At 38.4% G+C, this 15,610-nt stretch overlaps 1 protein-coding gene across 4 annotated transcripts in view; it reads right to left on the bottom strand.

Annotated features, from left to right (window-relative positions):
• The window catches only part of TRDN (triadin), a 280,530-nt gene that overhangs the window by 154,240 nt on the left and 110,680 nt on the right, over positions 1 to 15,610 (bottom strand). For all 4 annotated transcript variants that reach the window (XM_054721940.1, XM_054721941.1, XM_054721942.1 and 1 more), the window contains one exon: positions 3,894 to 3,971. In XM_054721940.1, coding sequence (XP_054577915.1) covers positions 3,894 to 3,971 — 78 coding nt within the window. The remainder of the gene's footprint in view (positions 1 to 3,893; positions 3,972 to 15,610) is intronic.

Genomic DNA, 15,610 nt, shown 5'->3' with positions numbered 1-15,610 from the left:
ATCTGGAGCCATGTGAGTGAATGGATGAAGGAGATGTGAAAGCTGATGGAGATAGGGGGAAAAACAAGAAGCACGAGACCTGTGGGGACCAAATAAAATGTGCCTGTAGCCAAACTGAATGGGAGAGAAAAGTTTCGAACCCTGGACTAGATCTGGACTGTTTTCTAAATATTCAAGAAGCATTGTTGATTTGGGGTCTTGGAATGAAACATTACATGAACTGTACATTACATTACGCTCTTTAATTATCAAATTATTTTTTTCATATTGGAATTTATATAGTACTGATTTACAAATTGTATGGGGTTTTTATTTAAAATTTATAAATGCTAATTTATTCAATTCATGTAGATGGCCAAATCAAAATATTTTACATACTATTTAATAGGTTGCTATAATTTACAAGTATAATGTAACCTTTCCCCCACTCCCCATGGTATTTCTCTTGCTATCGAGTGAGCCTTTCTAGAATGCCTAGGTACTTGGCCTGAAAACTTTGTTCTTTCCCCAGACAACTAGCAGTTAAAATTCTTTCACATATGGCATTCCAGCAAGTCTAAAAAATATTTGGCCAATCATAGGTTATTCAAATAACTAATACTAAGTTAAAAGCATTTTTAGAAATATTAAATTGCTCTCCACCTCTCTCTTAAATACTCTAGGGGTTTGCTACTCAGATGTGGTCCAGGACCAGCAGCACCAGCAATACTTGGGAGGTTGGTAAATATGAAGAGTCTCAGGCCCCACCCCAGACCTACCAAACCAGAATCTGCATTTCTACAAGACCCCAAGGTATTTATGTGCTCATGAAATTTTGAGAAGCATTATTAGGGTACTCTTGACTGGCATCAGAACATGATCTTTCTATCAAAACACCGCGTGAAGTTTAAAGCACAAAACTTTGTCTCCATTTTCCAAAACTTGGTGATGACTCAGAAGACATGAACATCTAATCTTCAAGCTTCAATGTGTGCATAGTAATATAATAGAAAGTTCTCCGGGCATAGGACTTGAATCTCATTTCTGCTATTTATTAATATAGCATAGATAAAAAAACAAATCCCATGGCTACATTTGTTAATTTTTAATAATAATGTTTACTTCATAGCATTTTGGGATATCAAATGTAAAATGCATATGGGCATAGCAAACATAATATTCTGAATAAATGTGAGTTGAAGAGAACATACCCATGAGTTAGGCAAGTCTTGGTCAGGATCTGGCCAGACAAATGCATAGAACATGCTGGCGTCAGAACATAACCCTAGGAAAACTTTACCTGCCCAACTACTCAAATCCTTCCCTGGCTATTGAATGTGTGAAATGTAAATGTGCAACCAAAAGTAATTCTATTTCAACGGCCCATGGGGAACTCATGTCCCAGACTGAACCCATCACCTTCCTGCTCCTCATCACGGACTATTTTATTTCAACGGCTTTCCATCTTAGTTAATGGCACTATTGTCCACCTGTATAACTAATTCAGAAAGCCTGGAGTCATTCTAATTCCTTCTTCTACCTCAGCACCTGTATCCAATCTGATACTTAGATCCATCGATATTCTTTCCAGATCTCTTGCTGATCCATCTCATTTTCTACACCCACTACACCACTGTTTAGTTTAGGATTTACAATTTATTTGGACTATTCTTTTCCCAGGAACCTACAATCAATCTTATACCACCAATCTACCTTGTAAGATGACAGTGGAATTGATCTTTCAAAACAAACATGTCTATTACATCCATGAGAAATTTCCAATTGTCTAGAGACAAAAATAAAAATCTCTTAGCTGAGGAGGCAATATATGTGCTTGTATATGCACAAACTGTCTCTGGGAGGAACTAACATTGGTTGGCTGTAAGGAGAACTGTGTAGCTGATGAATAGGGTCGGGAAGAAAACTTTTCACCCTACATTGTTTTTGCATCTTTTATATTTGGGACCATGTAAATGTATCAAAATTTTAAAAGAAAAAAATATTTCTCAGCTGAGTGAAACAGCATGATGTTCAAGGATTTGCAAAATAAAGTGCAATCAGAATTTAAAAAAAAGAAATAATAAAAAGGGAGAAAAGAGTCAGAATAAAAAATGTTGGTAAATTTACCTGCAGGATGAGTGTATTTGAGATTTGTTTTACTATTTATGTTTTATAATAAAAAATAAACCCCAGTCTTGCCTATACAAGGTAGCACATGATCTGCCCTCTGCATATCTTTCTAGAAGCTCTCCCAAACTCTCTCCATGACTTCTTTTTTCTCTCCATGATGAACTACTTATACTTCTCTGGACCAAACTCTGTTCTTACTCATCTCTATGCCTTTATTTATACCAGTGTTTTTAATGGTAATGCTCTTACCTTCCTTACCTACTGATGAACACCTCTTCTTGGGACTTCAATTTCTCAGTCATCTCTACAGAGAAACCTTTCCTGGGGTCCTCCTCACTGCTTCCTCACAGAGCTATGTCCTCCTCACTGCTTCCTCACTGAGCTATGTCCTCCTCACTGCTTCCTCACAGAGCTATGTCCTCCCTTCTCTAATCTTCCACAGTACTTTTTACTCTCTTACTTTTTGGTTCCTATCACAATGTGGGAATCAGCACACCTCTTAGAACCAACAACCAGGCCCCTCTTGGAGTCTCTGTGCTTTACAGGGCTCTCTGGGCCCCCTCCAGCTATTCACTGCCCTGGGTCTAAGAGTCTGGGGGGAAAACAGGCTGTAGCCACCTGGAGTCTCTTCTCTCTTACACTCCAGATCCCAGGACCCTGAATTTTCCCCTCAAAAGCTCCTACTCTGATGCCAGTGGATTCATGGGCCTCTTCCTGAATGAATCCTTATAAGTTTGGTCACTCTAGTTTCAAGGGGTGATCAAAGCCAAAGGTTTTGGGCAGAGTGGACAGAACTTGGACAAGCAGGTTAGTATCCAGGTGTGTACACGGGTCCCTTTCAGTGTGTGACAGAGCTAGGGTGGAAAGGGGGAGACCTCCATTTTTCTCTTCCAAAAAGTTAGTGGTGCACTTGGCTTTAATAACTTGTGTTTTATATTGGGATCCTCTTTAACTACTTTTAATTTTATATTTGTAAACTAAGTCTTGGTAGGACAGTGACTATTTTCTATTAATGTCTGAATTCCTAGTACTTTGGACAATATCTGACATTATCCCATTGATTGGAATTTATTAAAGAATAATCGAATGAGTAAATGAAGACTTAAATGAATTATATTAAATTTCTAGCATGTTTGTTTCTGATATAATATTCCCATCCTCTAATTTTGCTGATTTTCATCACATTTCAAAGAATAAATTATTAGTGGAACTTTGCTAATTTCATAAAGCTCATACAAACACACACACACACACACACGCACACACACACACACACAATTTCATCCTCATGATAACTCTATTAGATTAGGGTTATTCTTGTTCCATTTTAGGGATGACAAACTCATGAACAGTGAATTTAAGTAACTTTCCAAATTTGCATGTCTAGTAAGGGGTAGAATTCAGATTCAAACCCAGAAACTCTGGCACCAGAGTTGTAAGATACTGAATTAATCGAGTTGTGATAAAACTGCAAACACTGAAAGGCATATACCTATCCATTTGTCCCTATAATTTCTGGTTCATTTTTAGGGTACAAAGCTGATCATCCTTCTAGAAGTTGGGGTTACAGGATAGAATCTTAAGAGGAAATTAGGTTTTCTAAAAAGGAATAAACTGTAATTTAAGGAAAAATAAACTGTAGCTATGTAGTATGTAGACAAAAGAAAAATTACTTGAGAAAACATGAATTTAGTTGTTGCTGGTATTATTTTTTGTTTTGTTTCTCTACATTCTAGTTTATCTACAATATAGAAGATGTTTGGAAAAACTAAATAAATACTTGCCTTCAGGAGCAGGTGAAGCTGGAGTGGTTCTGGAAGCTTGTTCTGTTGGTAGCAGAGGTGGTATGGCTGGGCTTTGTCCTGTGCACACAATCAGAAGTGGGTATTGAAAAAAAGTATTAACAGATTTAATATCCACAACTAAAATAGCCTGATCTTCCCCCAGCATGCATAATTCATAAACGGAAATATAAATCCATATTATTATGCAATAGGCAAATTGTTATTAGCTGAGATCTTTAAGTAGATACAGACACAAATGCAGCTATCTTCAGAGCCATTTCTGAATATATTACTTTTCATAAAAGTATACACAACGTTAAATATATTTACTGGACTTCATTAATGAAAAACCTACATGCAATCAAATAAAGTAATTTATTTTCAATATGCACTTAAATTATAAAACCTAAAATCACAGAAGCTGAGAGGAATCACCATGTTTTCATTTAAGTAAAATTTTTCAAATGATATAAAAGAAGCTTAAAATTCATAGGCCTTTTGATGTTGAACAGGTACATTTTCTCCTGCCAAAATAAATGACCTGAAATAAAGTAAATAATGGGCCAAAGAAAAAATATATTCAGTTTTGTAGATGCTTGAAATGCTCCCTCAGGTCTCTCAGCTTATTATGAACTGTATAAAAATCTACAATCATTTCTGAATGCTTCCTTATCCCAAGTGATTTCTTTAATTAACCAAAACCACCCGGCCCATGAACTGTAAACATTAACTAACATATGATTCCATATGAAATGCTTGCAAGATGTTTTATCATTAATTTTCATTTTATGAACTCCTGCTGTGTGGTACGTTTTCATCTGGGAATCGATGTGGGCATATGCACCTTCTAAAATCTCACTGACAACTAGATATTATCAAATGTCAGCAGACCTGCCTGCTTACTGGAAGTTTTCCTTTTTTAGAATTCATCAAAATTACTTCGCTCTGGTGAATGGTAGATGAGCAAGCGGAGCAATCCGAGTTGCACACACCACACTCTGTTGTGATGACAAGGGCAGAATTCCAGGCCTAGCCCCTCAAGCCAAGGAGAGGTTAGTCTCCTTTCATTACATGGGTTTCTTCTAGTTATTAGAGTGAATTGGTAGAGTCTTGAGTATGTGAAAGCATGTATAAAATCAAAACATACTGTTTCATAACATGTAGGCTGTATACCTAAAAAGTACTAATCCATATTATTATTAAACTTACTAGTGGCCCGGTGCACGAAATTCATTCCTTGGGGGTGGGGTTGTCCCTCAGCCAGGCCTGCACCCTCTCCAATCTGGGACCCCTCGGGGGATGTCCAACTGCCCCTTGCAATCCGGGACCGCAGGCTCCTAACTGCTCACCTCCCTGCTTGCCTGATTGGCCCTAACCACTCTGCCTTCCAGCCTGATTAAACTCAACTGCCCCCCCCCTTCTGGTCTGATCACCCCTAACTGCCTGCCCCTGCCAGACTGATTGCCCCCAACTGCCACCCCTTCTGGCCTGCTTGCCCCCAACTGCCCCACCCTGCTGGCCTGCTCCCCCCCTGCTGGCCTGCTCACCCCCACCTGCCCCCCACTGCTGGCCTGCTTGCCCTCAACTGCCCCTCCCACCGGCCTGATCTCCTTCAACTGCCTCCCCACCACCACCGGCTTGCTTGCCCCCAACTGCCCTCCCCTGCCAGTCTGTTTGCTCCTAACCACCTTTGCCTCAGCCCTACCACCACGGCTTTGTCCGGAAGGACGTCTGGAAGGTCTCCCGGTCTAATTAGCATATTACCCTTTCATTAGTATTGATTTCCTCACCAGCACAAAGATTTGATAGAAACATAATGCAACTAGGAAGTTCTTTTGTTAGCAAGCAAAGAAAAGGTAAGGCTGAGTTCTCTAAAAAAAGTTTGCTCCACCTTTTCCTCCCCAGCTAACATTTACAGTGCTTATTGTGTGCCTGGGACAGTCTCAAATAGTGGCATGTCAATCTTCGCAAAATTCTTAGGGTATAATTTCCATTTTACAGTTTGAAAACTGAGACAAACGGGGATTTAGGGCATTCAACTTCTAAGAAGTGGGACTGGATTTCTGGATTTCCATACGCTCTGGATCTGAGGTGTTTCAAGTTGCTTTCTGACTAAGGCGAGCAAAGCATCATCCCGTGTTAGGGGTTCATGCCTGCCCTGGGAAAGCACAGAGGAGTGAGGTTTCCCTCTGCTCCCACCTGCTTTGTAAGTCACAGGGACATACACCTGGAAAGATTTGCTCCCAAATCTTGCTTGAGAGCTGTTTTTGAAAAAATATTATCAAGGTAGAATGTCTTTTGTATTTGTTAAAATCTAGGGGAGTCTAGATTTGGGGAAGAGTCAATTACATGACCAAAGCTTAAAATCCAAGTGGCCATGAGTATAATTCCATTGTTTCTAAATACTCAGGCTTTCAAAAATACTTTCATAGAGTGGTGCTTGTTCAACCTAAGCTGTTTTCACCTCTATCAGAATCTTCCATAAATAGCAGTGAGTATATAATCATAATCTTTTATAGTCGATACAGTCTTTAGGAATTAATTCAAAATATACAAAAATTTTTCTCTGGAAAAGTATTCATAATATGTATTATAAAATATTCTTAGATTTTCCTGGAGGAGATATACATCATTATTTTTGCTTTTTAATTAGCACTTATCATGCATCAGCACTGAAGAACCATTAAACACCAACCCTGCCTTAAAGAAGTTCCCAATCTACTGGCCAAAACAGACTCACAGACACATCCTTATAATGCAGTGTGGTGGTGGGAAGCAATATATAGAGAGAAGACATTGTGGACAGATTCCTGAGATTCACTGTAATGTGCATTTAACGGTGGCCTAAATGGAGTTTGCCAGGAAAGAAGTTGGGGGGGGGGGGGAGGGGGAGGGCGGGAGAGGAATGGGTTCCAGACAGTGAGAACCTGGTGATAAAAAAGCCAAAATATGTAGAATTATTAAAACAAACAAAATAGTATTTTTTTTTGGTCATAAAGTACAATATCCAGTTTCTATCAGAAATTCTCTCCAACTGTAATGGACTGTATTATGCTCTCCAGCGTGGCTGACTGTAGATGCAGTGGGGAGGAGGAGTCACAACAAGAAGAGAAAGAAAAAGGCAGATGGCAGTGACAGGCAGCTCTTTAGGGGAATGATTAGCTCTGGACAAGTTCTTGTTGTGCTGCGAGGCACCAAAACAAATCGGGCATGCCATACTTGAGCAAGATGCATGACTTTAGTACAGACTTAAAGAAAAGTATTTATTTACATTCAAATAATGTCAGAAAATACTATGGGAGTTAGGGATCATTTTGCTCTATTAATGATTATATTACATATAACATACAATAATATGTAATAAATTATATCAATAGAACATTATATTGATAGAATTTTATAATAAAAGCAATATTTAGTATAAAGTCTTTGTGCTTGGAACCACATGGCTATAAGTGAGCATTTCGGCTCCCTCACTTGTAATCTGTGTGAGCTTGAAAATCTCCTGAAGATTCCAAACATCAATTTATGAAATGAGGATCTTTTAGGGCCATTACGAGGATTAAGTGATAAAACAGCCAACACATAATAAATACTCAAAGTATTAGTTCTTTTCCCAATGATGTATTTACAGTTTATAGCCCATCTATTCTCACAAGAGGACTTGAAATAAACTTCTGAAGAAAACAAAGACATAACAGATAAAATTAAAAATGACAAAATAGCACAACTCATTTACAGGAAAGATGATTATAATTTTATTAGGAGTATGTTCCTTTGGAAATCCTGAGGATTGTTACTCTCTGAAGGAAATATTTAAGTTGTTGACATTTACATTGGGACTCTAAAGGTGTCCTTCATTTTACAAGCTATTACCTGGCAATCCCTCTGACATTCAAGCAATAGTGAATTGGCTTTATTTTTGTTCCTTGAATGATTTTTGCTGGATTATTTCCATAAACTTGAATGACATGTTTATAAGTAGCCAATATTTTATTGTTCTGAATTCTTTCTGATATAAGTGAATCTGATTGCTTTGGGTTTAGTCAAATTTCATGGGGGATAGTTTACAGTGTGCATTCCTTCTAATGATCTAAACTACTTGATATTTCTTTATTTTGCTAGAAATAATGAATGGGATTACTCAGCATCTCAATTCATGTGGGCATCTGTGAGCTGAATTCAGATTGCATGAGGTAAAATGCAAGGCTATACTAAAGTTTAATTTGTCTAGTTTCTTCAATAAAGGAGATTCCCAGGTTAAAAATCATTTCTAGATACCTGAATCAACCCCTTACATCTTGAAACAAATGTTGAGGATACTTTTTCCTCTAATACTCGATATTTCATCCCTTAGGTCACCATTGCATTTTTAGAGGTACTGAGTACATCAGAAAACTATAAACTCTTTGAAAGGCCTTTGAACTGCAAGCAATGAATGGCGATGGATCCTGTGATGGAGAAGGTTTCACTCTAGTAAGTGATCATAGAGTTAAAATCCATTTAAATTAAAAAATATATGCAAATTGTGAAATCACTACAACTTCTTATCTCAATTTTTCTTTCAGTTTCATAGAAGGCATTTGTAAATCTATGATTAAAGGTAAAATGGGAAGATATGAATTTAGTAAGAAAATGATATTGCATTACTTTTATGCATTGGAACAGAATGACTATTTTTATAACATATGGAATAATATTTTTAATATTTAAAATCTAATAAATACCTAAATTAAATAAAAATATGGCTTTATATATTAGGCTGAGACATGTGATTGTATTACAATAAGGACACCTTGACTTTTAAGTTTCCTTACCAAGAGTCTTTTTTTCTTGTTTTGTATAGACAGTGTTCTAAGGGCCAACTACAAAATGGAGGGAGTGATTTGAGGTATCAACCACTCCTCCCTATCTTATCCCATCTATCCCAGGTTTGCAAATTTCCATATGAAAAGATAATCTTACCTATAAGGAAACATCTGAGGAAGTTCAGGCATTTGTATTAGGTGGGTGTATCAAGGAGGTTTTCACTGTAATCATAAGCATCTTCATCTTAATCATAAGCATCTTCATCTTTGTGTGTTGCTAAATTCTACACATGCACTTTGCATTCCTTGCACTCAGTATAGTGGAGGGGACAGACAGTAAACAGGAAATTATTACTTAAGTCTCAGCTGTTTCAAGGCAAACTAAGAACAATAGTGCCTGATCCAGCCTAGTTATGGTAAGTGTTATGGACATAACAGTAGAAATAAAATCACTGAAGGACCACAGGGAAGATAGAGAAATACGTTGTTACAGAGCTTACATTAGAGATGGAGGAGACAGGTGATGAGCAAGACAGACCATTTTAGACCTCGTACAGGCAGAAACATGAAAGCAGAGTGGTGAGGCAGAGGAGGCTGGGAAGGAAGATCATGCTCTGGATAGTGAAGAGCAGGGCTTCCACAAAGCAGGATTGGACTAAAAGCAGGGTGTCCCCAAAGTGTATACACACACATTGAATAATTATTAAGGCAGTATTTTTTAAAATGTATTTCATTTTCAAAATTGAGCTGCCACAAGAACAGACATATAGATCAGTGGAACAGAATAGAGAATCCAGATATTGACCCAAACCACTATGCTCAATTAATATTTGACAAAGGAGGCATGAACATACAATGGAGTCAAGACAGTCTCTTCAATAAATGGTGTTGGGAAAATTGGACAGATACATGCAAAAAAATGAAGCTTGATCACCAACTTACGCCATACACAAAAATAAACTCAAAATGGATACAGGACTTAAACATAAGACGGGAAACCATAAAAATACTAGAGGAATCCACAGGTAGCAAAATCTCAGACATATGCCAAAAGAAATTCTTCACTGACACTGCCCCTAGGGCAATGGAAGCTAAAGAGAAAATTAACAAATGGGACTACATCAAAATAAAAAGCTTTTTCACAGCAAAAGAAACCATTAACAAAACAACAAGAAGGCCTACTGCATGGGAGAACATATTTGCAAATGGCATCACTGATAAAGGTTTGATCTCCAACATCTACATGCAGCTTATACAACTTAATAAAAGGAAGATAAATGATCCAATAAAGAAATGGGCAACAGACCTAAATAGAAGCTTTTCAAAAGAAGACAGAAGGAAGGCCAAGAGACACATGAAAACATGCTCAACGTCACTAATTATCCGAGAGATGCAAATCAAAACAACAATGCGGTACCATCTCACACCTGTCAGAATGGCTATCATCAACAAATCAACAAACAACAAGTGTTGGCGAGGATGCGGAGAAAAAGGAACCCTCGTGCACTGCTGGTGGGAATGCAGACTGGTGCAGCCACTGTGGAGAACAGTATGGAGCTTCCTCAAAAAACTGAAAATGGAACTCCCATTTGACCCAGTAATCCCACTCCTGGGAATATATCCGAAGAAACTAGAAACACCAATCAGAAAGGATATATGCACCCCTATGTTCATAGCAGCACAATTCACCATAGCTAAGATTTGGAAACAGCCTAGGTGCCCGTCAGCAGATGACTGGATCAGAAAACTGTGGTACATCTACACAATGGAATACTATGCTGCCATAAAAAAGAAGGAATTCTCATCATTTGCAGCAACCTGGATGGAATTGGAGAACATTATGCTAAGTGAAATAAGCCAGTCAATGAAAGAAAAATACCACATGATCCCACTCATTTAGGGATAGTAAAGATCAGTATAAAGTGACGAACAAAAAGATAGATACAGAGACAGTAAAGCATCAAACAGACTTTCAAATTACAGGGGGAAAGTTAGGGAGAGGTGGGGGAGTTATGAAATCAAATGAAGGACTTGTATGCATGCATATAAGCATAAACAATGGACGCAAAACTCTGGGGGGGGGGAGGGCATGTGTGGGTGTGGGGTGGGGGGGGTAATGGTAAGATATGTACACATATAATACCTCAATAAAAAATATTTAAAAAAAAAATAAATAAATAAAAAAAAAAATAAATAAAAAATAAAAATTGAGCTGCCAGCTGTTAAAGTGTGTAAACATTTTTAGGGGGACACCCTGTATACGGAGCTTTGTGAGAATTAGGAAAACACGCCCTCTCTGGGTGAGTGCAGTTCACTGAGGCAATTTTTGGCCAAGAGGACTTGCTTCGGGCAAAGCTAAGAGGCAACTCTTCGCCTGGGCAGCTGCTGCCACCCCAGTCCCAGGCAAGCTGTCTCCAGGAAAGGAATGGCGTGTGGGGCCTTTAGTGTAAGCAGACAAACTGCACAAGTGCATAACGTATGAAGTGCCCACTCTCACAGAGGGGCACACTTGAGCTCTGACTTGAATGAGAAAGAGCAAACCACAGGACAATCTAATCTAATAATAGACAAATATGCAAATTGACCACACCTCCGACACACCACAAACCACGCCCACAAGCCACGCCCACCATCCAATCAGAGCGAGTATGCAAATTAACCCAAACCAAGATGGCTACAGCCACAGAGAGCAAGGTTTCCTAGGTAACAGAGGAAGCCAAGCTTTCTGCCTGCCATTTCCAGGCCTAAGCCTCCACTCAAGCTACAAAGTTTCAATTATAGAAGGTAAACAAATTCAAACAAATGGCGGCAGAATGGAGCTTGAGAGAGCAGGCCAGGGTTGCCGCTGGCAACAGGGGAAGTAAAGCTTTCCACACACCCTGGCCGGGCTCACCTGCTTAAGGCAACAAAGTTTCAATTATAACCCCAACACAATGGCTGCGGCCTCGGAGGGAGCCCCAGGCTTGGCTTGGCTCCGCTCCAGGATACAAAGTTTCAATTGTAGAAGGAAAATAAATTCCAGATACCAGGGCCTCCGCTTGGGTTACCAGGGGGCGTGGCCGGCCTGCAAACCACCACAGGCCCCTCGCTCAGGCCGCCCCACGCCCCAAGGGAACCCCACCCTGATCAGGGACGCCCTTCAGGGCAAACCAGCTGGCCCCCACCCCTGTACCAGGCCTCTATCCTATCTAATAAAAGAATAATATGCAGATTGATCATCACTGCAACACACAATATAGCTGCCCCAATGTGGTCAAAGATCCTGCCCCCATGTGGACACAAGATGGCCACCCAAGATGGCCAGCAGGAGAGGGCAGTTGGGAGGCACCCGGCCTGCAAGGGAGGGCAGTTGTGAGGGATCAGCCCTGCAAGGGAGGGCAGTTGAGAGGGACCAGGCCTGCAAGAAAGGGCAGTTGGAGGTGATCAACCCTCCAGGAGAGGGCAGTTAGGAGTGACCAGGCCGGCAGAGGAGGGAAGTTGGGGGCAAACAGGCTGGCAGGGGAGCTGTTAGGCATCAATCAGGCTGGCAGCGGAGTGGTTAGGGGGTGATCAGGCTGGCAGGCAGATGCGGTTAGGGCCAATCAGGAGGGCAGGCAGGCAAGCAGTTGGGAGCCAGCAGTCCTGGATTGTGAGAGGGATGTCCGACTGCCCGTTTAGGCCCGATCCCACTGGGATCGGGCCTAAACGGGCAGTCGGACATCCCTCAAGGGGTCTCATATTGGAGAGGGTACAGGCTGGGCTGAGGGAGAACCCCCCTCCGTGCACGAATTTCGTGCACCGGGCCTCTAGTCTCTAATAAAAGGATTGCTGACAGGGAAAAGCAAGTCAAAAAGCCTAAACTAGGAACCAGCCCAGCTTGCTTGAAGGTGAGAGGGGCTAGAGAGCAGAGACAAGGTCCTATCACAGCATTCTAGGTGGTTCCGCTATGTCTGGAACAGCCTTTGGCACAGTGTTCTAAGGCCAATGGTAAGCTTGTAAAGGGTTTAGTATGATCTATGGGCTTTTTAAAAATATGACTGGCTTTTGTGTGAACAAAAATAATGCTTGTAAAGAAAAGGGTATGAGAGACAGTAGGATATCAGTTGGAGATTTTTGCAATAAACCAGATGAGAGATGATATGGGCTTAGACTGGGTGGGTTTCAGTGGAGATTTAGTCATTCGTGCAATAAATATTTGTAGAGTGCCTGCTAGCACTCGACACTTCCCTAGGACATGGAGTTATAGCTGTGAACGGTACAGACAAAATCACCTTGTTCATGGAGCTGAGATCCTATTAAAAGGGACAAAACATATCAACTAAATAAGTAAAATGGAAATAAGTACCCTATTTTAAAATGTACCAAGGAAGAGTAATAAGAAATGCTATTCAGAATAATAGGTGGCAATTTTAAATATATGGTCAATGAAAAACATAGAAATCTTAGATAGGTGGATTAATTCAGAGTACATTTTGACTTAAACCAAGTAGGACTTTTAAATGAATTTGATGTGGGAAGAGAGAGAAAGAAATCAAGGATGCACAATTTAACTTAAACATCTGGAAGCGAATGAGAAGTCTATACCCAGAAAAGGGCAGCAAATTTTTCATTTACCCATCTAGATACTGTGTATGGACTAATGGCTTCATTGTTTTGTCACTTGAATTATGAGTTTTCAGTTTTGCCAGAAGACTTATATAGAGCACACTGAAGAAGAGGACACAATTACTTCATTGGGTTATTCTAATAATATATTTTCATAGTTATTAATTCTCATATTTTTGATGATTTTATAAAGTTTTAAGCAAGTGGATTATTTAGTGTAAATTGGCTATGTGACCCTAATAAAACACCAAAACTTCAACTTCTTAGATCAAAGACCATCCTCCAGGCCAAAATGTTTCTACTAGAAAGAATTCTTTGCTTCCTGTAAAAAGCTTCCCTAATATTTCCATGTGTTATTATATATTTGCATATTCACTTTGATGGAAAGCAAGGACAAGTAGCCAAATACATATTTCATACATCCTTTTGATTAAAAATGATAAAGGTAACATTTCTGTTTTTTCCCCTTCATCTTCAATTTATGAACTAGAAAAAATTTCATGGAATAGTCAACTCAAAAAAGAAAATAAGATTCATTCAAGATCATACCATTGTTCCATTTATTCTTGCACCTCGATTATGACAGAATATCTGATGTTTAGAATTTAACAAAAATAGATGCATCAAATCATAATTATAGAGTTTGGGGATGTAGAAGAAACATTTGAAATAAGTTATTTCAAAGTCCTAATGTTTTAGATGAAAAAGAAAAATAGGTCTCTAGAAAGATAAGTGGCTAAACCAATGTTCTGCTTGGAGAACAGAACCATTTTTGGACTTCATTTTGTTTTTCTATCTATTGAATACCTATTTAGAAAGTTAATATAAATGACAATTATTTTACCTATTATGACAAATGACTCATAATCATTGGAAGACCTGTAAATATTCATTTCCTAATATACAAAGTTATATAGCTTTCTTCAGTAGTCATGTTTTATTTAACATTAATTAGATGCTGAATTAACTTCAAGCAACCCATCAAAGAGGCTCAGTACATTAAGACACATTTCCTTATTACTTGACCTCATTGTCACAATTCTAAATACACTGTCAACTGGTATGTTTTCAAAACTTTCAGAATTACTAATTCTTCTTTCCTCAAATATATTTTTTTCTAGTTATCTGAACAATATCTCTTTCAACTCTATACCAAATCATATTTGTACACAGGGTGAGGCCTGGAGGAGACAGTGAAGATGGAATATGCAGACAAATAGGTAATATTTTTCTTTTAGTACAAAGGTAAAAGTTGGTAGAAAAAAAGATTTATAAGACATATTAGATGGATTAATTTTTCCATTAAAAAAATAAAAATAAAAACTATCTCATGTACTTAAAATGTAGATGTCCTACTTGCCATGGAGTCATCCAGTGAAATGTTAAATATCTGCAAGATTGCAAATTCTCATCATTTGAAAAACAGTGTTGCTTCTCTTTTATACAGGGGTATAAAATAAAATCAATTAGACACCTTTCAGCCACCCATTTAGCTATTTTCACACACCACTCCGGTCTGGGCAAAGGGAAGGGATTTTGCAACTGTCCTACCCTTTGTTTCCACCTGTGGGAAAATTTATTTCCTTTTTCTTTTTTTAAAAATTGTCTCTGACACATGAAAATATTCTGTGTTCATAAGCTACTCAAAAAGACACAAAAAGCCTAAGGAAGAAGCATAGAGCCAATTAATAGGGGACCTTCTGTGTTTTGAAATATACCTCAGGAAGAAAAAAAAATGACTTGATGTTTTGTTTTAGGGGGACTTTTACTCAACTGGGTTCTTTAATAAACATGACAAAACTCCACACCTTTTCAATTACAGGCATAGGACATAAATTTAATATTTCAATGCTTGCACTTAATAGATAAAGGATAAAATGGGAACATGATAATAATTACTATTTAATAGGCTTAAAGCCACAATTAAATTTACAAATATATTCTCACTTGAATGACACATTTGAAAGTCATCCAACTTCGCTTCCTGTTTTAAATTGTAAGTAATTAATATTAGTTTGGCATTTAAAACAATACACACTGCTTATCCAGTGTCTGCCAGGAGGCTATTTATAATTATACAAAAAATAATCCTCTGGGAGGAATCATTATTAATGTAATTATTGTCATGCATCACAGAAAATAGAAAAGGGTTACATCTTATGAAACTGGCATGTAGAGAAAATATTAAATCATCAGTTTGTTTTTCATAGGATGTTTTAATATGACAATTTTGTCCTTTTCCTATCTATTTTCCCTCACTTTCTATATGAGATTACAATTGCTACAATGACTCATGTCACTAAACACATGCTTATTACCTAAACA

Source organism: Eptesicus fuscus, chromosome 10 (assembly GCF_027574615.1).
Source record: "Eptesicus fuscus isolate TK198812 chromosome 10, DD_ASM_mEF_20220401, whole genome shotgun sequence".
NCBI lineage: Eukaryota > Metazoa > Chordata > Mammalia > Chiroptera > Vespertilionidae > Eptesicus > Eptesicus fuscus.
The sequence above is the reverse complement of the archived record's forward strand: the minus strand, read 5'-3'. Positions and strand labels throughout refer to the sequence as shown.